General features: G+C 43.9%; 1 protein-coding gene across 1 annotated transcript; it reads left to right on the plus strand.

Moving 5' to 3' along the window:
* The first annotated feature begins 215 nt into the window (after positions 1 to 215).
* On the plus strand, positions 216 to 24,838 carry IL7R (interleukin 7 receptor). The gene is made up of 8 exons (XM_045848329.1): positions 216 to 368; positions 4,724 to 4,862; positions 15,628 to 15,785; positions 20,379 to 20,536; positions 21,498 to 21,666; positions 22,527 to 22,620; positions 23,677 to 23,752; positions 24,138 to 24,838. The coding sequence occupies exons 1-8, from the start codon at positions 287 to 289 to the stop codon at positions 24,639 to 24,641; spliced, it is 1,380 nt and encodes a 459-aa protein (XP_045704285.1). The 5' UTR covers positions 216 to 286; the 3' UTR covers positions 24,642 to 24,838.
* Positions 24,839 to 26,105: the final 1,267 nt, after the last annotated feature.

Raw genomic sequence — 26,105 nt, forward strand, 5'->3', positions numbered from 1 at the left:
CTTCCAGGAGAAATACCAGAGTAAGACAATCATTTCAAATGCTCTATCTCTTCATTTCTTCTACCTCTGCTTAGAACAGCAATATTTTTACTCTGGCTTCCTGTTTCTGGTACATGCCTTCTTTTTTGCCATGTTTATACTTCCCCCCTGTCTGTGGTTAAGTAAGTATAAAGCCCTATAGCTGTAGCTTTAAGTCTCTCTTACTCAATCTCACGCGCTTTCTCTGTCTCATTCATTCCTACACACAGGCTCACACGCCTGCTTTTCTCTGTTTGTCTCTCTCAGAATGGCAATTCTCAGTACAGCTTTCAGTATTCTCTTCTATTTACTTCAAGTCGTTTCTGGAGAAAGTGGCTATGCACAGAATGGTGAGTCATTTCTAACTTTTCTTTAGGATTTCAGATTACCTTGAGAACACGCTTCAGGTTGCTCAGATCCCGAGTAGACCTGAGCCGGGCATTGGGTTGGAACGGAGAACTTGCCACTGTTCTCTCACTGTGTATGTTCTAACCACCAGGACAGGGGGCTGGGGGTGGTTTATAAACTCTTGGAATTTTCAAGAGAAAGGCATTTGTCTCTCCAAATGTGGATCTTAATGCTGGTTAATTTCTCCGATCTTACCAAAGGAACACCCATTCAGATGCAACCTCTGAGCTTGCTGGTTAGACCTTGCTAAGAAATGAAGCTCAATTTGGTTTTGCTTAGCTTTTCCAGAGGTTCCAAACACATAACTTTCATGATAAAATAATGTCTAGAAATAACAGCTTTGTCTGCACCTACCCTTGCTACATCCCCAGCACCTAAAGAGTGTATAGGACACAGTGGATGTTCAATACCTATTTGAAAATGTCTTCCAAATACTTAAGTTTCTATAGATTTCTGTGAAATTCCTAATAACCAAGCCTAGAAAGAGGTCTCAATGAGTTGTCTCATTGAAACATATTTAAGTGTCTTCATATTAATAAATTTACTATCATATAATAGTTCTCTGCGAGATCCTTGAAGAACTTAGTACTAGAAGCAGATGCTGCCTACTCAGTAAATTGTTGTAATTACAATAAAACTAAACACAAACGCGCAGCAGCAGCAGCAGCAGCAGCAGCAGCAGAAAGTGGGGGGTGGGGGCTGCCTGGGAAGGTGGACCACCAGCTTGTTCGTGAAAATGAAGCTTTTCCACTTTAAGAGTTAAAACCTATTCTCCTGTCAAAGATATCAAACACAGCAGCAGCCTAATGACTCAGCTTAGATTTTCAAGTCATATAACTACTAAGGATGGAAATCCCTAGAATGCTTTTATTACAGGAATTGTCAGGGGGTTGACATTTTTCACAGCGTGACCGGGTGTGAGTCACTGTGTGGAGGACGGTGATTATTCCACAGTGAACACTGCCTTGCGTGTGGCACGGAGAGGCTTGGCAGGCCACACACAAATCTTACTCTTTGGAGGATAATGTATTCATTCCCTCTGTTTCTCCCTAGTGACCACACGATTTTTAAGAGAAATAAGAATTGTAATGCAAGCTGAGTTTTCACTCAGCTCCTTAAATTTCAGACATTTTTTTTGAGGAGGTCTGTAACCACCCATCCCCATGATGACGTCGAGCCACTTCCCAGTTTGGTGTAAAAACTAATCAGCTGCTGTTTGTCGAAAGATAAGTTAGTTCTCCGAGAACCACAAGGGTGATCAAGAGAAGAAGTAGCTACTTTTTAAAAATCGAAACCACTTACACTTTTAATCCACTACTTCTTTTCAGCAGGTAGACTTCAAAACCACACTACCTTGTCTATATATACTGCACATTCCAAGAGAATTAAATTTTTGTGAAAAATATGCTTAGGTAATGAGCATCTAAAAATCATAGGTTAACTCACCGTTGTTCAAAAGCTCTATGTAGTTTCAAAGCCCAAGTAATAGCACCTTCAGCAGAGAACTCTTTTTCAAAGGAGCCCCAAAGTTTTCATGTTCATATTCTCAGAATTTGAATTCTTGTTTTACCTTTTCATTGTTTATTGCTCAAAAATGAGTATGATAATAGTCACAGATAACCCTTGTTGAGGTTTTACTGTGTTCTAGGCTAAGTCTTTGTAGTCGCTCCTCATAATAACATGAATTTATGTATCAGAACCCTGAGGCTTAGAAGGAGTGAGTAATCTGACAGAGGACCACAGCTACAAAGCAGAATAGCCAGGATTTGAACCCACATCTGTCCAGCTCTGGTGTTGGGGGCCTTAACCACTCTGTGTATTACTCTTACCTAAGAATTGTCAGCTTAGATCAGGTGTAGCATTCCCTTTGTAAAATGACATGCAGTTGTGCAAGTTGTTGAGGGGAATTTTTGTTGGTTACAAGGCAACTTTGCCCAGAAATACCTGCTGATGAGTCGATGAGCTACATCTCAAGATCTAGGCACTTTAATTATATGACCAATGCTCTGTATATGGCATGAGAATATTCAGCAAACTCACTTTGTCAGTCTCAGTGGCTGGGGATGATGGGCATGCTCTGTTCTGCCAATGCCTAGCATCCTGTACCCTGTTCTCCCTCTGGCTTATTTTATACGTTAAAATATTTTGGAGACCGAGTTGATCCACAGATGTCTGAATCCGAATAGTATTGCATGTTCTGTTGCATAGGATGGGTGGAAGTCCAGAGAAGGGAAACCATCGAGACACTGTGAGACTTGTATGTGAGGTCAGGTTGAAACTGTCCAGAGCCTGTCCGCTGAGACAGGCGCCAGCTCTCAGGAACCGAGATTCACGTCTGCAAGATTACAAATGAGCATGCTCTGGGAACCTAAAGGGGAGGCTGCCGCGTTACTTAAAACTGTCATCAGGAGGAGGACCGTCCCCTGCTGAAATGATATAAGGAGCCTTTGCTGGGAGCAAACCCGTGAGCCGGACGGCTTCTAGGAATGTTCAGGAAGAGCCGTGCCCACAGACCTTGTCCAGCTGGGGCCTTCCCAAGTTTGCTGCTTTGACTGAACTGACCTGTCGCCCAGCTGGCTGGTCCCCTCAAGCTGACTTTGCCAACCTCCCCACAGACCGACTGGATTATTTAAATAAAGGGGCTGCTGTGTGTACATCTCTTGGCCTCTGGAACACTCAACTGGGGCTTAATTTTAGTATATTTTATAGATTCTGATTTAAAGTCCTAGAAGCATCTAATTTCCAGTACCAATGGGCCCACAAGCAATCATAAGCTCACACTCGAGCACTCAGAATGCCTTTGGTTACTACGGGTTTGCTCATGTTCCAGTATGAGTATACTTACTGACAGGTTTTTCTCTTTTAATATTGTGAAATATACATACAAAATGTCTATTCAAATTTAAGGGCTTCACCCCAACTTAACAAATTAAATACTACCTGTGACAGTATTTCCAAAAATGACTACATAAAGTTTATGGTTCCCCACGTACTTCCAGAATTTGCTCATATCTACGAGAAACAGTAGCTATAGAAGATCAATAAACACAGAAGCATTGTCTATAAGATTTGCAGGAAGCTCCACAAGATTTAAGTCCTGTCAGATCTAATTTTTTTCTAACCACGTTTGCCTCAGTTAGTAGCTTAAGACAAACTACCTTAAATAAATATCCACACAATAGAAAGAATCAAGGGTGCTTTTAGTTGGGACTCCTACTTAGGCAAGGGAAGGCTACCCCTCAAAAAAGTAAACTTCTGATTGTAAGAATTCTATCACCTGCCTTCATTCAAAAAAAATACTTGAGCCCTAACCAGAGTGGCTCAGTTGGTTGAGCATTGTCTTGCAGAGCAAAAGGTCGCTGGTTCGATTCCTGCTTGGGGCACATGCCTGGGTTTCAGGTTCAGTCCCAGACAAGGCGCTACGAGAGGCAACTGATCAGTGTTTCTCTCGCACATCGATGTTCCTCTCCCTCTCCTCCTCCCTTCCTTCTCCTCTCTCCAAAAATAAATAAATAAAATCTCCAAAAATAAATAAATAAAATCTAACTGAGAGGGGAAAGATTTATAATCAAGTCAAGGGCTAGATTAGGTAACATGTGAATAATGGAGATAAAGTGTCTTATTACTTGAAACGTGCAAGCTCACAGAAGAAATCACCATTTAAATAGAGGAAAGACTGTGGCTAGTGCTTCATTCTGGGTCTCTGAAGCACTAAACCAACAATAGAAGTATCTGGGAGTTACTTCTTAATTGCGATGAATTTTTTTTTAATTTTTAGAGATGGAAGAGAGGGAGACAGAGAGAGAGAGAGAAACATCAATGTGCGGTTGCTGGAGGCCGTGGCCTGCAACCCAGGCATGTGCCCTGACTGGGAATCGAACCTGCAACGCTTTGGTTCGCAGCCTGCGCTCAATCCACTGAGCTACACCAGCCAGGGCTGTGAATTTTTTTTGCTACTAGAAAAATATGTGCTCATCAGGTTTTGTTTTGGCTTGGGGGTTTTTCTTTCAGCGGGGGGTGGGGGGGTGGTTAATTTTGAAGACTTTCTCATTTCTACCCCTGGGCTTTCCTTCTTGAAATACACTACAGTCACTTCTTCATTCCAGCACCAAAGGCTGCCACTTCACTAAAGTGACTGCAGATTTCAAAAGCGGGCACCTTCCCCCCTAAAAGTTGGTACTTTAAGTATTATTATTATGAGAAATGAAGTGTCCTTTATCTCTAAAAAAAAAAAGGAAAAAAAGCAGGCACTCCCTTGCCTCGCTAACCGCGGCAGGACTGTCCCCGCCCCCCACAGGAGACCTGGAGGACGCAGAGCTGGACGACTACTCCTTCTCCTGCTACAGTCAGCTGGAAGTGAGCGGATTCCAGCACTTGCTCCACTGTGCTTTCAACGACCCGGACATCAACAGCACCAGTCTGGAGCTGGAGATATGGTGAGAAACGGTGGGGCGCATGGGTGCCGAGGAGCTCTCTGCCTTTCTTTTTGCACGCCGGGCAGCGTTAGTGGCAAAGGGAGGACTGTGGGGGCTAATTATCAAATATTATTACAACCCAGTGCATTCCACGAGCTTTCGGGAACTCCTGTTCTTCACCAGAAGACTCGCGCAAAGGAGTCCTCTTGGGTTCATCTTTCAGGTCCGGGGGCTACAGTCAAATGATGGTATGGATCACGGAGATCCCATATACCTCCCAAATTTGTAGCAGAATTGGAATCCTTGTTTGCCTAAGACACTCCTTAGAAAAATCTCCTAGCCTGCCATGAGACAGTCTCGTGTCTTCAAGTTGCATCTGGAGCAGAGTTGCCTGGTGTGTAATCTCCACACCGACACTTAGCAGCTCTTTAACCCAGCGCTAGTTACGTAACTTACTTATGCCGGTTTCTTTGCCTGTTAAAGGAGATATAGTACCTCACAGGGAGGTTGTGAGGACTAAACAATTTAATGCTGTAGTAATTTAATGAGAAAGCTCATCCAGTATGTAATACGCAGTGGAAAAGAGGCATTAAGTCAAAAATCTATGAATAGAGACCAAATGTCCACCTTCTTGACACAATTTGACTTTAGATGATACTCCCAGTATCCATCTTCCACAAACCCACAAAAACAAACCGGCTCTTGGTCTCAGGAGGCCTTGGAGAAAAGGCCAAGAGAAGGAGAAAGTCTCTGCCTTGAAAAGGTGGGGAAATGCTCAGACAGCTTTATCTTCTCCCTCCTCCACGAATCCCCTCTCGCTGTTGAAGGTAACTATTTCTTATGACTTAAAAAAAAATACTCTAACATGAAATTCTGACTTGTGGTTATCTCCAAATTCCTATCAGATTACCCTAATTTTAGTTACTATGGTTTCTTAGTAAAGAAAGTGGGTCAAGATCCACCAGTAGTAAAACCAAAAAAAGCTTCTTAAACTCCATAGACACTCAGACGTCCCCCGAGACACATGGCCTAGGCGAGCCCTGTGTTCCCAGTTTTACACTAATTGAGCTTCCGGCCTCTCCTCCAGCGCTGACCCCTGCTGTAGTCACTGGGTCAGCACGGTCTTGGACTGGAATACCATAGTGTTTCCTCTGTCGGCCTCTGTCAGTTCACATCTATAGCACACTTTCCAGGAATAAAATATGTTGAGAGAGCAGGAACCCACAATATCCAGAATCTATGCTGCAACTGGACTACATTGCAAACAGCCAAACAACTCGTTCAAACTCTGTGCTCATTTTTGTGGGCAGAGGTTTGGCTTTGGGCCGTCCAGCCCACCGACCGGTGGCCTTCGGTGATCACTGCGGTTTCTCTCCAGGAGTCCGAGGCTGACCTTTCTGTCCACTCTCACTCTCACAGCATCTGACCACTTCCTCGCCCACTTCCTTCAGCATGTTCCTTCCTATTTCCTGCCATATTTTAATCTGTCCATAGCTTCCATTTGGGTTTCTCAATTGGATTCAGGTATTTCCATTGGAAAGGAAGTACCTTAAGACGTGTTTTCGGTATGAAACAATAAGTATGAGCTCCTTAGTAGGTTATAGTGTTATTTTCGTAAACGTATGTACAGCTTGCGGAGGGAGTAGCGGAACTCCTCGGTTCAGAGAGAGCAACACATCTCAAATTAAACGCACTTAAACAGAGTGCTGGATTTGCTGGTTAGGTTGAGTTTCTATTCCACACTGAAACTTGCTTTGCAGAGCTTTCTCTCCCATTTACATAATGTGTAAAGAAGAAACTGGAAATTGTGCTTTCTGCTAAAGTCACCGCAAAGGTAGGATTGTTGCTAGAAACCCCGTGCTGCTTCCCAGAGGCCTCGCCTGGGGCGTTTTTCTACACGAACTTGTCACCTGCCTGATCTGGCCGTCAGTCTCCCAGGCTTGGAAACCTAGTGGTTTAGTATTCAACGTGCAGGCCCATCTCTCAGAGATGAATTGAATTGTCCAAAATCACAGAGCTGGATTCCCAGCATCCCACCTGGCTGATTCACACGGACTGACACGACTACCGTAGAGACCCAAATATTCACCCTGGGCTCAGAGCGGGGTTGCGGGGAGGGGGGGACAGAGAGGGCCAGGAGGTTCCGTATCAGTGTAAATCCACTCTTACTGGGAGACCTGGGAATATTCCATTTACCAGAACTCACCAGCTGTCAGGGACGCAGAGCGGCAATGCAGAGGTGCTGGAAACAGGCACCAAGGCTGCGACCCAGGGGGTCACGTCAGCAATCTGATCATAACACTGTCTTGCATCGGGGTGGAAAGAAGCACGGGTGTCTAACACATGGGCAGTGTCTACAAATGGTGCTTAATTCTTTAATGGTCAGATTTGCATTAAAAAGTTTACCTTTCCGTTAAAATTTTACCTTTTGTGACCGTATATGGGTGGACCCGGAGAACACTATGCTGAGTGAAATGAGCCGGTCAGAGAAAGACAAGTGCTGTATGATTTCACTCGTACGTGGAATCTAATGAACAAACCGAACTAATAAACAAAGCAGACACAGGTGCACGGATGGAGAGCAGGCGACAGCAAAGGGGGCGGGGGGGTGAGGGGCGCAGGGACTAAGCAACGGAGAAAAAGGACTGGCGGACGTGGGCAGCAGTGCGGTGAGTGTTGCGGGGACTAATGGTAATGGAAAAAAATAAACTTTCAGTAACAGAAAAAATGTGATCAAAAGGTGGTTCAGTAAATACAGAAGCAAACAGAGGAAATTTGTCTGTTGATTTTAAGACTAGAGTTATTTGGTTCAGATCTCAAAGTGGTTACATTTTTAGAATGAGTTGCCAGCCTTTACCTGTCTAGGTATCTGTTTAAAAAATCAGGTTTTGTGATGCTGGGCTCATCCAGCAAAAAGCAGAGGAATGGAACTCTGGCTGCCTCGACAGGCGGGGACCGAAGTGGCAGTCCTGACGCTGGGCTCACTTCATATCACCTGCACGGGGGGCTTGCATTCAGGACCCTGCATTCCAGGTGTCTGCATAACGTTTCTAGTCGGCTCTCAGAAGGCCATCATATTTCCCTCATTTCCACACTCTTGGGGGCACCCCCGTGCTCCCACGTGCCGCCTGCAGGTACCACTGCAGACCTGCCGCATTTTGGTTTCCACAATTACCGGCAGCGTCACGGCTGCGCCCCGCCCCGTCTCCCTCTCGCTCTGCGCTCCACCAGCGCCGTCGGTCACAGGCTGTCACCGTGGTCCTCCCTTCAGGACACAACACGGGCGTTCATGGTTGTTCCATATGTTTGAGATAGACTCTGTCTGTCAGGGCCAAATAAGGAATGAAAGCTACAGTGTACTTTTGCTTTTCATTCTTCCAGGTAAACATCATCATCACACTGACCTGTACACGACTGTAGGAAACTTAGGCAGGGGCAGGTGGGGCGTGATCCCGGCAGTCTCTCCCCATTTTCAGAACAAGGGACAGAACGATCACGCACATTTAACTGCAGCTTTGTATAATGAATACAGTCCTGGCATAAAAAGAAAAAAGAAAGAACAAGGAGATTTGTGTTGAGCGGTTTAGGGTTGCTGCCCCCCAAGGACAGTCCCACAGGGTCACATTTGTTAGCCTATATAACCACTCAGACACCTGTCCTTTAATTCCCTGGAATGGTTCTGTTCAACAGAAGTGCAATGCAACTCACAACTGTGGGAGCCAGGTGTGAAATTTTAAATGTTCTAGTAGCCACATTTCCCACAGGAAAAAAATAGGTGAAATTAATTTCAATAATATATTTTATGTAACCTAATATATTCAAAATATTATCAACATGCAATCAATATGAACAAAAATATTAATGAGATATGTTACACTCTTTCACATACTAATCCTTCAAAGCCCGCTGTGTATTTCATACTAAGGTCACATCTCGATTTGGACTAGCCCTGTTTCCAGTGTTCCATAGGCACGTGGGGTAGCGGCTATTGTGTTAGACTGAGCGACCCCAGAACATCCCTAACCCTAGCCACACACATGGGTAGCCACCAAGTAAATTGCTGTCATTTAATTAAGTGGTTTGAAACCACTTGGACTGAATTGAGTCAAACTACTCCGGGGGGCTTGATAAGTCTCCTCCAGTGACCTAAAGCGGTCACTTGGGCCCCTGGGGTCCAAGTGACCTAAAGCGGTCACTTGGGCCCCTGGGGTCAGTGGCACGAAGCAAGGACTCCCCTTCCAGCCACAGTTTTACCTGAGTTTCCTGCCAAGGCTCCGCCCACTCCCCTCCCCCACCCTATGAAGCAGCTCCTGGAATTCAGAGCCCTTAAAAGGTTGCCCAGGCTCACGAGCCAGCCAAATGGTGATCATTAGTTTTTGCGGCTCATTAATCTCATCCCTCCAAAAGTAGAAATGAACTGAAATTACCATTTTGGATTCTTCTCAGACCTCCAACAGTGCCAGGAACTTGTCCCGTGTTCAGGACCCATCGCCGCGTGTTGCACGCCTTCTTTACTCGCCAGTCTGTTTCACACTCAGGACTGAATTAAAAGCCATCATCCTTCTCAGTCCTCCACATCGCATGTTTACCTAAAATTCAGAAGTGGGATTCTGCCCCCATTCGTCCCTTCTATCCTCATTCATCAAATCACGACAATGTCACTGGCTTCAAAACTTCCCGTCTGGCACTCCGCCCAAGGAGTGTGTCCTGGGATGCCTCTGGCTTGTACTCTGCTCCCAGTGGAAAAACCCAGGTAGCCCCAAAACAACACACCCTGGAGAACCTCCAACAAACACACGTACACACACGTGCACACACACACATTCAAAACCAGAACAGCTGCATGCCCCTAAAAGACAGCAGTTAACTAAAAAGCTGCATTTGGGGGGAAGATAATTTTAAGGAATGTCCCACAAAGAGTAAATATATTTAGCCGATTAGTAAAATAAGGAGCTTAACCAGTCACTCGAAGACCACAGCAGCTCGAAGGTGAGTGACCCTGCTCCTAAGGTTGAGGTGTTCTCCGCACATTGCAGCCCCACGCCCACCTCACCTCAAGCCACAGAGTCCAGCAGCGATGGAGCGCGGGCTCACTCGAGCACGTGCAGAGAGAAGCCACACATGTCCAACTCACCAAAAAGAAACAAAATGCATTCTGGATTGGAGGTAGTAAGAGGCCTGTTCCCTATGATTTAAAAAAAAAAGTATCTTATTAACGAGAAGGATTCTTTTTACGTAAACAAACTTACACCAGGCTGCTTTTTTTTGCCACAATCCCCACTTCCAATTTGATCCATCTATGCTGTGCCTCTTTTCAGGGCTGTTTGGCAGAGTTTAAAGAGCATGTAGGGAAAACAAACTGGTAACCATGGTTATTACAGGAGAGGGAAATTAAATGAAGGGTCAAGGAAGGCAGAGAAATGAGCAATTTTACTTTATTCTGCATTGTTGAGTTATGTTTACAATGAGCAGACATACTTTGCATTACTGCTTTAATTTTTATGCGCTTTATTAATTTATTTGGTTTATTCCTTTTTTGATGATAATTCATTTCGGGAGTAGCATTTACTTATGGTGAAATGCAGAACGTAAGTGAGTTCTGAGAAACAAATCTGACACACAGTAGCCTTTGCCTCGGTCAAGATACAGAACGTTTCTCTCCTCCTGGGGGCGGGGGCCAGGTCCCCTTCTAGTCCCCCCTCACCTGCCCCCACCCCCCCAAGAGAGCAATCACAGTTCTGAATCCTATCACTTTTTGGTTTTGCCACTTTCGGATAGTTCTTACAAATGGAATAACACACTGTTCACTCTTTTCTGACTCACTTCCTCCACACACAATGTGTTTGAGGTTATCCATGTCGACGCATGTCTCATAACTCATCTTTTCAATCGCTGGGTATTAATTCCACTGTATGAATGCATCGCAAGTCTTAATCCTTTCTCCTCTTGATGGACATTTGAGATTTATGTACTTGGAGATGATTATTTTTAAGTTGTTATTAACATTTTTGTACAAATCAGTTTGTCCATACACATTCATGTTTCTCTGCAGTGAAAACCAGAGTGGAATTGCTGTGTGGTGTGGTAGGCGTGTACTTCACGTTATAAGAAACTGCCCACCAGGTTTCCACAGTGGTGGTACCATTCTACCTCCTGCCCTCACTGTACTGCCCACACTCCATTCATTGCTAACATTTGGCTTTGAAATAGTATCCAGTTATTTGCATTTACATTTCTCAAATAACAAACAATGTTGACCATCTTTTCACATACTTCATGGTCATTTGTACATCTTTTGGGGGGCAGATTTCTTGTCTTTTTTATTGAGTTATTTGTCCTTTTCTTATTGATGGGTGTAAATTCTTTATATGTTCTGGATGCAACTTGTGCGTCAGCTATATGCATCAATGTTATTTTCTTTCAGTCTGTAACTTGCCTTCCATTTTTGTAAGGGTGTATTTTAATAAGCAGGAGATTTCCATTTTTGATGAAGTCCAATATAATCTCTGTTTTTCTCTTTTATATTTCATTTGTGTCATTACTATCTTTTTTATTGCCACAGTTAGGAAGACATTGCCCCCTGTTTTTTCTAAATATTTTATAGTTCTAAACTTTATATGTAGATCCACAATCCATATCTAATTAATTTTGAGTAAGATTAGGATTTATATCTTCCATACATTTGCTCCATTGTTCTAGGGTAATTTGCTGCAAAGGTTTTCTCTGTCCCATTGAGTTGATTGGGTACCAGTATTTAAAATCAATTAACCTTACATGTGTGAATCTACTTCCAAACACTGTATGCTTTCTATTCACCAATGTATCTATCCTTGTGTCAGCACTAAACTTTCCTGATTATCACAGCTTTATCGTACATTTGAAATCAAGCAGTGTGAGTCATATTTGTTCTACTTTTTCAGCATTGTTTTGGCTATTCTTTGAATTTCCACATAAATTTCAGAATCAGCTTGTCATTTTTTAAAATCTTACTGAGATTTGGATTAATATGTTATATGCCAATTGGGGGAATTTTTCCATCTTTTCATTATTGGATTTGCTAATTCACAAACGTAGCTCTCCGTTTACTTAGATTCTCTTTAATAGCTCTCAGGAATGTTTTATAATTTCCATTGCAAAAACCTTAAGCATCCCTTATTCATTTTATTTCTATGCATTTTATGTTTCTATTGCACACATTGAGCTGTTATTTTTTGTTATTTTCCTAATTGCTTGATACTAGCCTATACAAATTTAACTCACTTTTGTACAATGACCTTGATGAATTCACCTCATTATTTAGTGAAATTGTATTGGAGAATATGATTTTCCATGTAAACAAACATGTTGCTCTTCCTTTCCCATCCAGGTGCCTTTTTTTCATTTCTGCTGCCTAGGGCTGGCTAGACTGTCCAGCACACTGTTGAATATAAATGGTGAGGTATTCCTGCCTTGTCCTTATCTTAGGTGAAAATATTCACAATTTCACCATTAAGTATATAAACTACAGACTTTTTGTAAATTCCCTTTACTAGGTTAGGGAAATGTACTCCTATTAAGTATCTGCTGAGAGTTTTTATCATAAATGGATGTTGAATTTTGTCAAATACTGAATCTGCATCACTTGAGATGACCAGATTGTTTATATCCTTTATTCTGTGAATTTGAATTATATTGATTGATCTTTGATTGCTGAACCTAACTTGATGTTCTGGGGTATATCCTACTTTTGAATTAAGTATTAACATGAGTGTGTTAATATGTTCCTAAGGAATTTTTACATATACATTCTTGGGGGACGTTTATCTGTAAATTTCTTTTCTGTAATATTTTTTGCCAGCTTTGGTACTAGGGTTGAGCTAACTTCATAAATTAAGTTAAAGAGGGTCCATTTCTTCTCTATTTTCAGGAAACCTTTGTATAGGATTGATACTATTTCTTATATATTTGACAAAACTTACAAGTATACAACCATGTGAGGTACAGTTTTCTTTGTAGGAAAGTTTATTAATAATAAATTTAATTTCTTTGACAGAAATGGAACTATTAAGATATCCAGTTTCTTCCTCATTTTCACTTTTGGGCAATATCTCTCTTTAGTGATTACTCTAAGGATTGCAATATTCACCTTTACTGTGTCAGAGTTTCTTTAGAACTAATATTGTACTATTTCATGTAAAATATAAGAAATTCTCAACAATATAGTTCCACTTATCATGTCCTATGCTTTGCACTATTATTGCCACATATTTCACTTCTACATACTTTATAAATGCCACAATAATGTCATAATATTTGCTTTAATTAGTAAGTTATCTTTAAAGAACTTCAGAGGAAATACATATTGTCTTTTATATTTACCAAAGTGCTATTTCTGGTACCCCTAATTCCTTCCTGTATATCTGAAATTTCATCTAGTGTCATTTCCCTTTGGTCTAAAGAACTTCCTAAAACAAATTACTTCAATTTTTATTCATCTGGAACTATCTCTACTTTGCCTTCATTATTGAAGAATATTATGTGCATACAAGAATTTAAGGTACACATCTTAAGTTTTCTCTTTTAGAGATTTAAAGATATTATTCCACTGTCTTCTGGTTCTCATGGTTTCTGGTGGAAAGTGGTATTTTTCTCCAGATGCTTTCAAGATTTTCTATTTGTCTTTGTTCTTCGGCCCTTTGACTACAGTGTGCTTGGCTTTAATGCTGTGCTGCTTTTTTTTTTTGGCCTGCTTGTATTTGCTGAGTTCTTAAACCCAAAAGTTGATAACTTTTTGCCACATTTGGAAAATTTGGAGACATTATTTCTTTAAATATTTTTTAGCCAAATTCTTTCTCTCTTTTTGTTCTGGAACTCTATATACAGGGTCTGGCACCAATCATGCCCTTTTTTAATTACAAAATCTTTTATTACAAAATCATCAGCATGTAATTCTGTAACACAATAATGCCATACTCAAACACACCATATGACATTTTAGGTGAAATGCTCCAATTAAAACTGTAAATCATTACACCCATATTATCACCCTGCCCACCACACTCACACAGGTGTCACTTCTGCCGGACCCTGTATTCATCCTTACAGGCCACCAACACTTTCTCTTTTAGTTCACACTCAGTAATGTCTCTTGGTCTGTCTTCATGTTCACTGACCCTTTTTTCTGCCTCCTTCAATCTGCTGTTTAAGCCTACCCCATACATTCAGTGCCTTTTTAAAATTTTTAGATATGTGCCTGTTATATTTTCATCTGGTTTTCTTTTATTGTTTCGACTTCTCCATTAATATTAAACATCTGTGTAATAATCATGACATTGTTTTATATTTAGCCCTTAAACGTGTTTATAAAAGCTGCTTTAAAGTCTCTTTTCTTCTAGTTCCAAGATCTGAATCATCTTAGGATCAGTTTCTATCAACTGCTATTTTTCTTTTCCTGGTTAATTGTAATAACTTTTTAATGTAGGAAAAACCCTCTTGATAATGAGGGTGTGGGTTCTGTTGTACTCTGGCGAATGTTCATTTTAGCTCTGTTCGTTAACTTGCCTAGATCAATCCAACTTCTTCTTTTGAGGCAGTGTCTAAAATCTATGCTTAATTCTCTCTAAAGCCTGATGACTACTGTATAGTCTCCTCCACACAGGCATAATTAAGGGGACATACAATAACGAGTGGGTTTACATGCTGACTTGGCATTTCCATTTCTCTATTTTTCTCATTTCTAGACATGTCCCCCAAAATTCTTCCTTCTGATTCCTTAAGACAAAACCGGGGCTCTTTGTTATATTGTAGATTCCTAACACAATGTGCCTCAAGGAGTGCCATCGGGCAAAAAAAAAAAACCAGAAAAAGAAAAGGAAAAAAAAAAGAAACATAGATCTTATCCAACCTTTTTAAAAGGATGAAATTCCTTCTAGTTTCTGCCTGCTTTTGGTCACTCTCCAATGCTTTTAAGTAGGATTTTCAAAAATATATTGTCCAAAGTTTATAGTAGTTTCTATTAGATTAGTGTGATATACGTCACTCGGCCATTACTGGAATCACTCCTGGAACTAACCCTTATACTTTTTTTTAATAGGAAGTTTTTGAAAGAGTACAATTTAGAGCTTTTGATGCTAGTTGCATGGTAGGAAACATTCCCCCTTCCTCCGTTTTCTGGAAGCCTGATCTTCATTGGGAACAGAAAGTTACAGAAGCGACAAAACTCAATCCCCCGAGCATTGCTATTGCATGTTAAGTAGGGAGCACGGCTGGAAGGGTTGGTTTTAAAATCTGCGGATGAGTTAAAAGTAGACCACAGTCAAAATTACCTATGAAAATCCCTAAATTACCCATTAAGTATATATGGTTGTATGTATATAATCCTTTAGACTATGTCATCATTTCCCTTAAGACTTATTGGTCTTAAGAATTTTTTAAGACCTGTCTTTATAGGCTTTATTCCTTTCATTTATTCCTGTAGGACGTCATAAAATGAAAGTACTTTCTCGCCTAAGCAAAGGATTTGTTTTTCAACGATCATTTATTACACAGGAATTTTCCATTACTTTTATGAATATGTTTTGACTACTTTAGGTTCAATTGCATCTAACGCTTGAGTAAATCATCACTGATAGTAATGGCAGCAAAAAGCTACATTATTTTAATTGTTTCTCTCTCTTTCACCCTCATCTATCCACTCAGTTACCTATGGACAGAGTTGAAGTCACACAACTGAAGTGTACCATGATGCCATAGCCCTGTGTACAGAAACTCCTGCTTGTATTAAGACAGACCCCATTTTTTCTTTCAGTGGGTCCCTTGTGGATGTAAGTTGCCTGAATCTTCGTAAACTGCAAGAGATATATTTCATCCAGACAAGTAAATTCTTATTGATTGGAGACAGCAAAATCTGTGTGAAGCTTAGAGGAAAGATCTTAACCTGCAGGAAAATGAAGATAGTCAATATAGGTAAGAAGATTGGGGGGGGATGGTTACCATTTTTCAGATGTCTTAAGATATTGATAGTGTCTGGATTATCAGTATTTCATGAGTGGATAAATCATGAAAGTCGTTTGCAATAAAGGACATCAAATTCTCTAATACAAATAATTCTTATTTTTTAATGTATTTTATTTTTCAACCACAGTTTACATTCAATACCATCCTACAACAGTTTCAGATTTACAGAAAAGTAGCCAGAAAACCACACACTCTGTGGAGTGGTCCCCTTGCTGTCCCAAGCACCCACCTGACCCCACACCCACTAATCTTGACATTATTGACTGCATTCCCCACACTACAAACCGCATCTCTGTGGCTATTCTGAAACTACCAATTTGCAGCACTTAACCTTTTCACCTTTTTCACCCGGCACCCCAACCTCCCTCCCCTCTGACAGCTGTCAGTCTGTTCTCTGTACTTATGGGTCAAATCATTTTTAAAAGAAATGGAACATTTTAAGCTCATGCCATTAATTCTTACTGTGGGAGTTCTCTGGATTTCCACACTCAGAATGAGGGTGATTGGCACCTACTGACTGATAGAAGAGGTCATCTATATGAAGTGTCTAAGTGGGTCTCCTGTCATCCCCTTACCCATGTCCTTTCCTTCCTCACCTTACCTTCACCTGAGTTTCCTGCAGTCTTCTCACCCTATGTGTACTATATTCTGAGTATGTTTAGCTAAATAATCAAGTTATTTCAAACAGTCAACATGCCTTCTGTATTAGAGTTCCCCAGAGCAGACAGTAAGGGATATATGGAGGTGTGTGTGTGTGCGTGTGTGTGTGTGTACAGTGGGTGTGTACACACACTGCACACACACACTGGCTCACATGACTGTGGGGCTGGCAGATATGAAATCTGTACAGTGAAGGTTGAGGTCGAGTAGAGACTGTAGTCTTGAGTCCCAATTCCACGGGGCAGACCAGGCAGTGCGGAAACCCAAGCAGGGTTTCCATGTTGCATTCTTGAGACAGAGTTGCCTCTTCTTCAGGGAATCTCAGCCCTTGCTTTTAAGTCTTTCATCAGGCGAGATGAAGCCCACCACATTCTGGAGGGTAATCTGTTTTACTCAAAGTCTACTGTTTTAAAGTTGGCTGTGTATTTTTAAGAGATATCTTTAGGCTCATGTTTGCCCAGACAAACGGTTGCCATGTTGATACATGAAGTCACCATCACGCCTTCCTAAAAGACCTGTCATTGAGGATCGATGCCAAGTCTGAGCTGGCCTAGAAGCATGTATTATACTTTGCTAAAAATGATAATTATATTTTACATAAAATTATAAATTGAGTTACCAAACACATTTGCATATTTTCTTTGGCTCTATATAATATCCATATGCAAAAATAGTACAAATCAGTAGATCCACTCAAGTAGCAGCTTCTAGGTCAATATTAATGACCAATTTACCATTTGGTTACCAGGCAAGTAAATCAAAACAATTCGAAAAATTGGGAATTTAGACACAAAAATTTCTTTGATTACTTAACAGATTTATGACCCTGATGTAAATAAAGTCCTTTTTCAAAACCTGAGATAACCTGCTATAGAAGAAAGTCTAAGCCAATTATGATATATCAGTGCAATGGAATACTAAGTATTTGTATGTATTCTACCTATGGAGATTTCATAGGTAGAATATGTGAAACAACATATTCTGTTGTGAAACACTGTTCAAAGTGTTTGAACATATAAATTCTTTCGCTGGGTTTGAATACTGTGTCTCTGTCTCTCCAAATTCTCAAACTCCTCCCCCCCACCACCACCTTTACCCTCAAACAACAAAATTAAATGTAAGAGCAATACTCATCAGAGACAGCAAAGAGAAACGTGGAATCTAGTCTCAGCTTTGTTTCACCAAATGGTAAAACAGAGTAAAAGCAGAAGTTCCATGTGTGAATAATTATCTTGTGAAAAAGCAGAGCTGGTGGGAAAGAGACATGGACAGCACAGGAGTGAGAGTGCTGGGTGGAGACGACCATCACAGGGTGTCTCCGTGTACGAGACACACGCTCGCTGGGTTAGCTCGTGTGGAGATCAGGCTGCTAGGGAAGGGTGTTCTGGGTATTCACTACCCAAGAGCACTCTGCCTAATAGTTTACTATTCACACAGCAAAGCGACATTCACTGTGAAAGCAGGCAGAGCAGGCAGAGCAGGCAGATATGCTCACTCCTCTAACAGGGTCCTGGAGCTTCAAGGAGACCCCTTCTTCCAGAGCCCTGCCCCCGCAGAAGGCCTGCAAGCATTTCATAGAGCGAGTGCATGAACATGCATGACACACCCATAGCTCTGGGGGGGTGCCCTGCCCCATCCAAACCCCCAGATCTCACATGCCCAGGGCTTCTACAGGTCCACATTCTGTAGCCCCTGCAGACCATATACCTGACAGCCTCGTTTGAGGGGCATGGAGGAGATACAGGGTATGCACGCAGGCGGTAGGTAGCACAGGCCCCTGTAAAGGGGGCTCATTGGAGCACCTCGGGGTTTGGAAAGCACCCTGTGCAAAGAGAATAAGAAGTGGCGGAGGTGTGTCTCATGGTAGCATCTTCTGATTCCTACTGTGACTTTTCACTAATAGGACTGACATTTAATTACATTCCAACAGGATGCTCCTGGTGGAACCTCAGAGCCAGCGCTCCCCGGCAGCCGCATGCCTCCTCATTCCTTCCCCGTCTTCATAGACCTAGAGGGAAAGCTCCCCGCCTGCCCCCTTTTCTTGGCAGGGTAAATTTATATACTTGTCCGGGTTGTGCACGAGTAAGTGAACGTGCTTAAATGTTGCTTGAGGAATGAGCATCTTTTTCAATGGGCTCGGAGACAACATTTCAGCTAGAGGCACACTTATGGGTGAACAGGCCAGTGGGAGCTAACGGGGCCCAGAAACAAAAGCTGCACAAAGAAGAGTGAGCCTCAGAGCAGACAGAATTGAATTTAAGTCCTCTCAAACCATCCCACAGGGAGCTGAATAAAAACTAACCACCTTCTCTGAGGCTCAGTTTCCTCATCAGCAGAGTGGCCGTAAATGAGTGTGGATGGCAGATGGCGTAAGTAAAGCACTGGGCCCTTAGTAGGTATATAATCAGTATTATTCTGGTCTTCCCTTAAGGCTTCCTTTATCTCCCTTGGGAGATGGGGATGGAACAAGAAACTCAGTGCCAGAGGTTCTGTGGAGAATGTGATTCTTAATTATTCCCTTGAAGGAAGGGCGAGACGTGGCGTGGCCGGTGGGAAAGGGTTGACAGTATTCCCTGTCGGCCTGTTTGTCCGCACCCATCCCTGTCCTGCTGCTTCCCTTGAGAGCATCCTCTCTATCTGGTGTATCCAAGGAATCAGCGTCCCCTTTCACGAGACATCCAAGGGCAAAGAACAAGCCACTTCCTCTTCTGTAGGACCTCTGGAGCAATGCAGGAGAAACTCGGGCACTCACCACTATGAGAAGCTGATGGCAACATGTGGGCCAAACTCCACCACACAAGCCAATCTTAACGTCCAGCTCAGATGGCCCAGAATCAGCTCAGCCTACTGAGTGAAAGTTGGATTCTCTCGTTAACTGCAGGCTTAGGTTAGATTTTAACCTATGTGTCCTCCTATCTCTGTCTGAGGTCAGCCAGGCAGAAAAGTCGCCACTCCCTCCCTAGATAATTAACCTCGCAGGCTTTGGTGAGGGAGCAGCTAAGAGGCCAAGACCGGGAAGGCTCCGGTCACGGTCACGGTGGCAGGGAGCCTGACACACCCCCTGTTCTAGAAATTCAAACCTTTCTCAGGGTTTGCTCTGCCTGAACTAATACCTACCTCCCTCCAACAGCATTTCACATAAGATGCCTGGGATCCTAACAGCACCCCTGGGAGGCAGGGAAGCAGAAGGAAGAGGCCAGAGAGGAGGTTGCAGCAAATGCAAGCAAGGTTGAAGCAGGAGACAGTCTGAGGTCACACTGGAAGTTTCCAGCCAGGGCCAGGATGCAGACCCTCAACTTCCCTATAGTCGAAATGGGGTGCAAGTTTGTTGCCTGATCTCAGTGGGAATAGTGAAGACTCAAAGCTTAACCACTCTGTTTTGGGGCTAGCTAATAACAAGTATTCAAAAAGTGAAGACATGTGTTTTGTATAAAATTAGCACTTGCTGCTGAAACAAATAAGCCCTAAAACATATGGTATCTCAAACATCATTAAACTTATTTATTGTTCCCCTGAGGGTGAAATAGGTGTCTCTAGCCTGTGGCTGGAGGTCCTCCAAGCCACATTCTGGGCCCCTTCATCTTGTGGCTCCACTGTCACCAGTATATGACTCCAAGAGGTGGAAGGGGAGCAAGCCTGGGGTCACGCTGTGGGGTTTGTGGGCCAGGAACGGAAGTAATGCACAAGGCTTCTGCTCACACTGCTCACTAGACCACACCCAGCTGCAAGAGAGGCTGGAAAATGTAGTCGGGGCTCCAACTGGGAAAAAGAAGAAATAATTTTCTGAACAAGAGTGTGATTTCCAGGGCAGATGAACTTTAAACATTATAATTATTTTCTTGAATGCTGTATTGGCTGAGCTCATTTCTTTTTCCTTTCCAGTTAAACCTGAGGCTCCTTACGATGTAAACGTCGTCTATCGTGAGGAAGCAAATGACTTTGTGGTGACATTTAATACATCACACCTGCGAAAGAATTATGTAAAAAATTTAATACATGAGATAGCCTACCGCCAGGAAAAAGATGAAGCTGATTGGATGGTGAGTCAACTAGATTTATAGATTATGAAAATGTATAAAGGTGTGTGTGTGTGTGTATATATATACATATTTAGTAAATAAGTTACACATATACATTAAAATGTATAAATGTACCACAGTATAAAATAGAAATGTCGTAATGTTACGTATTTTATTGTTCCAGAGGTATACGTACCTGGGGAGCACCCTTAGCAATTTTATGCTCAAAATGTACCTTTTGCTGAAAGAAGCTCTAAGAGTAAATGCTCCAGGTTCTACAAAACCTGGGCCTCCTCTGGCCTACCCATTCCTCTTCTAACTCTGTTTTTTTATCTTTCTTGCTCTATATTTTTTTTTTCGTTTTTGTGGTGTCTCTAAATTAAGCTGTGGGCTAGCAATACAAGTCAAGACTAAATCAATCCTCTTTATCTGGGGACCTCAAAAGGTAACCTGTGTAAGCACAACTTTCACAGGCAGATCGAGGCAAAAACATCACCACGTCGTAGCCAACACTGATCAATGGAAGTGGTGAGGGCAGCTAAATGGAGTGAAAGGAAAGAGGAATGCATAAATAGACTTCTGGGGGAAAATGACTCTTGCTCATTAACCTGACCATTCCCTTTCATCCCTTCTTGGGATGCGAAAGGAGAAGGAAAAAGAAGAGATTGAAGGGCGGGAAGAGAGGTGGGGGCGGGAGAGTGATTGACATCCTCTCGGAGTGGGAGAGCCCAACCCACCTGAATAAAGACCCATTGGGCCACTGCCCTCCTTGGCCATTTGTAGCGTCGTTCAGGAGCTCATAGTCTCTGTCCCAAAATCTGCGGTTGACCCCTCCGCGTATTAGTTTCTTCTTGTAACAAATATAAGAGAGCTTGGAGCAAATGTCCATAGGACAAAAGACGCTCAACTTCAATGACTTGGGGGATCTGGGAGTACCCCTTTATTTTATCCTAAAACTGTAGTGGCACTTTTTGCTCTTCAGCGTGTGAATTTATCCAGTACGAGGCTGACGCTCCTACAGAGAAAGCTGCAACCTGATGCAATGTATGAGATCAAAGTCCGGTCCATCCCCGGTCCCGACTATTTTAAAGGCTTCTGGAGCGAATGGAGTCCAAGTTTCCACTTCCGAACTCCAGGGACCAGCGGCCAAGGTGAGAATGGGCACCGTCTCTGGGCCGTGCAGAGCACGTGGGCTGTCCAAGTGCGTGAGTGAGAGCGAGAGAGCTGGCTCCCCGGCGGGCTTTCTTACACTTTGCAGAAGACCTGCCGTCTCTGCCCTTTTTGTGAAGAACCAGGAAGTGCTGGGAGTCAGACCCTGGGTTGCTGATCAGCTGATAGAGGCTGTCTGGACTCTACTGTCCCGGGTGCTCCTGGGAGCTGCTAATGATTCTGACCCAAATCCCCAGGCACTACCTCCCATTTACCAATCTCACTGGGATCTCCGAGGCCCCCCTAGGGAACACCTTTGTTGATGGCAGGCTGGCAGGCTGATGTGGCTCTCCCATGACCCCTTTTCCAGAATAATGAAGACACCCTGGTGGTCTAGGAAATGAGAGTGCCCAGAAGAGCCAAAGGGAATGGCTCAAGTAGGCCCCTGGGGACCTGAAGCACCTCCCATTTGGGGAAAAAAGGGGACCGATTGGCCATACTAACCTCTCGTCGTCCCCCTAGAAATGTCTGAGACTGCCAGAGAGAACATTTCTCTCATCTCACGCCCCGACCTTGGCTTCTCTCTCCTGGTGATGGTAGTCGGGGAGGGAGTGCTGGGATCTAACTGCTAGGTCGCTTTTACATTCCAAATGACAGATGTTCTGGACCTGGTCCCCTAAGTCAGTGCCGCTTTAGCCAAAATTCCCCCACAAAGCCATGAGATCATCCTGTTCACTGAAGAGCCGTCTCCAAGACATAGTGAATGAACCTGAGTTCCTAAGCAAACTCAGATCATCCTGAAGTCTCTTCCGCAGCACACTTCGTTTAAGACTGTTAACCTCGGACTATCCTTGCATTCCAGGAAAGATGGACCCTATCCTACTAATCATCAGCATTCTGAGTTTCTTCTCTGTGGCTCTGATGGTCATCTTGGCCTGTGTGTTGTGGAAAAAAAGGTGAATTTCTTTCATCAAAAGGGTGGCTATAACAGATAGTCAGAGTTCTAACCATATTTATTGATGAGAAAGCTACCAGGGGGAGCAAGGCATTTGAGGAATTACAGTGCCCACACCCTCCTCATCCTCAGGCACCTGTGAATTTCCATAGTTAGTTTCCGAAGAGGAGAGCTACATAAACTGGATATCAGGGGAATGCTCTCCCCCCAGCTTTTCCTCCTGAAGGAGTAGGAGCCATGCCCCCAGAAGGCCTGGGCAGCAAGGGGCACCCCCGGAAAACGCGGAATATATTTGAAGTCCTGACCTGTAGCACACAACCCATGGGACTTTTGCATTCCACCTGGGATAAGGCCATGTTTCTTTCATCCTAACATGATGCTGTAGCTACCTACCCATCAAGCTGTTAATGCTGTAGGAGATGCCCCCAGCACAGGGCCACGTGCCTCAAGAACCTCGAATACTCTAATGTGAAAAGCCCCATCTTAAACCATTTCTCTGGGTAATTTAGAAAATAGTCCTCACTTCTACAAAAGCGAGAGAGAAGGAGTTACTGTCAGTAAAGAGAAGGAATAAGATGACTATATATATATATATATATATATATATATATATATATATATATATATATAGTGAGTCATATATATATACCCATATATATATGCGTGTGTGTGTGTGTGTGTGTGTGTGTGTGTATATATATATATCGGGAAGAGATGAGCAAGTCCAACTGTAGCTTCATAACTATACCAAACCGCTTCGTGGCCATGCCTCATTGTTCCTTTTTCCCGGGGTTCTTTCCCAGAGGGGCACCATCGCTGTGTCTTGTTCACAGAGCAGGTCACTGAAAACAATCTCTGGTCCAGCTCCTCCTTGGATTGATAGGACACACTGGGGCCCAGATAAAGCAAGTCACTTGCCCAAGGTGGTCCACATAGCTGTGGCAGAGCCAAGACTAGAAATGCAGTCTTCTGATTCCTGGCTCGGGACAGGTGGAAATACCTATTGAGCCTTCTGCCTCTGCCATCCTTTTCATCCATCCATGTCCCCTTATTTCAGAATTAAGCCCATTGTATGGCCCAACCTCCCGGACCATAAAAAGACTTTGGAGCAACTGTGCAAGAAACCAAAAAAGGTGAGTTGAAGGCATCCTAATAGCCAAGAAGGATATTGGATGAGAAGGAATAGTTGAACCTCAGGTTCTGGGTTTGGGGTTGTTTTTTTTTGCATTCCCGAACAGGGTCCCTCATAAGAGTCCAGCGGCAGCTATTAGAGGTAGGAGACTAAAATGAGATACAAGTTTCAGAATTTCCCGGGCCTCCCCAGGGCAGGAGGGCACCTCCCGTGGTTATTTCAGACCCTGAGGTGCGAGAGCACCTCCCAAAGCAATGAGGCTGCTAAAACCTCAGGACTCATCCCTGACATTCCCCGGTGAGCCCCCTTCACGAGTCCCTCGGATCTCCTCCTGAACAGAACACTCAGTGGTGCACTCCTCATGCCTTCTCTCTTTTCTGGTGCAGAACCTGAATGTGAGTTTCAATCCCGAGAGCTTCCTGGACTGCCAGATTCATAAGGTGGACGGCATTCAGGCTAGAGACGAAGTGGAAGGCTTTCTGCAGGATACACTTCCTCCGCAACAAGAGGAGCCTGAGAGGCAGAGGCTCGGAGTGGGTGTGCAGAGCCCCCACTGGCCACCCGAGCACGTAGTCATCACCCCCAAAACCTGCATAGAAGAAGCACCCCTCGGGTGCCTGGCTGGGAATGTCAGTGCGTGTGGCACCCCTGTGCTCCCCTCCTCCAGGTCCCCAGACTGCAGGGAAGCGGGCAAGAACGGGCCTCCTGTGTACCAGGACCTGCTGCTGGGATCTGGACCTCCAAAGGTCACCCTGCTCCCTCCATTTCCTTTCCCATCGGAAATCATGGCATTGAACCCAGCTGGCCAGGGACAGCCCCTCCTCACTTCCTTGGGATCAAATCAAGAAGAAGCGTACGTCACCATGTCCAGCTTCTACCAAAACCAGTGAACTGTGAGACACCCAGGCCTGGAACCACGCGAGCACCTACTGCCCCTCACAGCACGAAAAAGACAAACCAATGTAACTCTCCCCACAACCTGCAGGACCCTGAGACGGTGCTGTCCTCCCTCCTCCCCACTGTCAGCGCCAGGCAGGAGCGATCTGCTTCAGGTGACCCAAGTGATTCCATTCTTTCAGAAAGTTCGCAAAGCAGAAAAGAGCACGAACAGGGTGGGGGGAAAGGTGGAGGCGAAGGGAAGGGGAAGGCAAGAAAGGAGCGAGGAAGAAAGGGGAGGAGGCCCAGAAGGGCTCGCTGGTCTCCCTGCGCCCTCACCATAATCCCGGGAGGTGGTAGGCCTTGTTCCCCTTCTCGTGTGTTTGCAGCAGATGATGAAACTGAGGCTTAGAGTAACTCGTCCACGTTTCCCACTCCAGATCTGATGCTCGGGAGTCTACCGGCAGCCTCCCCAGAGCCACGGGCCTTCCTCTGCACTAGGGACTGTCCCGTTCTCAGGCGCCCAACCTTGCTAATAGCACGGTGACTGTCTACTTCGTGTCCACCCTGGGTCACTTTTGAAAGTGAAAAGAGAAGTTATAAGTCATCACTCCAGGCTAGCAAGCGCACGCCGGAAGCGTCTCAGACAAAAGCTGTGAGGGAGAAAGTTGGGGAGAAATGGTCTCACGATGCGCCAAGTGAGACCGCGCACGGCCCACCGTGTCCACAGGAAGTGAAGAAAGCCACAACATGCCACGAAGACCATTTCATTTCATTTTTTCTGAAAAGTGCTCAAGGGGGGGGGATACACCAGGAGCCCGGGATTTTGACTGTTGGTCATCAAGAGCGTGGTCCCCTTGCCGCCACACCCAGCCGCCCCCCTGGGTGGAAGGCAAACCTGTTGCCCGCTGCGGTCACTGGCCCATGCGAGCAATGAACGGGGAACAGCCCCTCCGTGCGCGCAGAGACGGCCCAACCCCAGTCCATCCACCAGTCGTCCCGAGTTCTGCAGCCGTGGACGCCGCCACAGACTCCAGGGAGACGGGGTCATGACAAGCACACATCACACGGGGCAGTAAAGACGGACACACGTTCAGGGTTTTGGGGCGGTTTGTTGTCGTTATTGTTGTTTATGTCTTGTATTTTTTTTCTTTGTTTTGCTTTTAGTTTGTTTTGGGGAAGACTGTTTTTCATTTTTTTGTTTGTTGTTGGTTTGTTCTGCAATGTCCGTGAAGGGAGTTGATGGAGTGACTACTAGACCTCACCTGCTGGTTTAGAGACCTAACAGTACTCACATCATCTTATTCTACACTTGGGTTATACTTCCCAAGTCCTTTTCTCTAAATCCGTAGTAATGTCTCCGAATCAGTAGTAATGAATATAATCCCATAATCCCTTAGATTTGCTTCGTGCTTATCGATTTTCGAAGCAGCTCCATAAGCATTATCTCTTTCATTTCCTTGACAAGTATTTATGAA

Source organism: Phyllostomus hastatus, unplaced genomic scaffold (genome assembly GCF_019186645.2).
Source record: "Phyllostomus hastatus isolate PE091 unplaced genomic scaffold, TTU_PhHast_1.1 phas_contig_58, whole genome shotgun sequence".
NCBI classification, from domain to species: Eukaryota; Metazoa; Chordata; class Mammalia; order Chiroptera; family Phyllostomidae; genus Phyllostomus; species Phyllostomus hastatus.

What these genes read in the sequence shown, in the direction of transcription:
- IL7R (XM_045848329.1), top strand. Translation starts at nt 287, where the DNA reads ATGGCAATTCTCAGTACAGCTTTCAGTATTCTCTTCTATTTACTTCAA. An exon ending in AAGTGGCTATGCACAGAATG is followed by an intron (nt 369 to 4,723) that starts GTGAGTCATTTC and finishes CGCCCCCCACAG; the next exon opens with GAGACCTGGAGGACGCAGAG. An exon ending in TGTGTGTTGTGGAAAAAAAG is followed by an intron (nt 22,621 to 23,676) that starts GTGAATTTCTTT and finishes CCCTTATTTCAG; the next exon opens with AATTAAGCCCATTGTATGGC.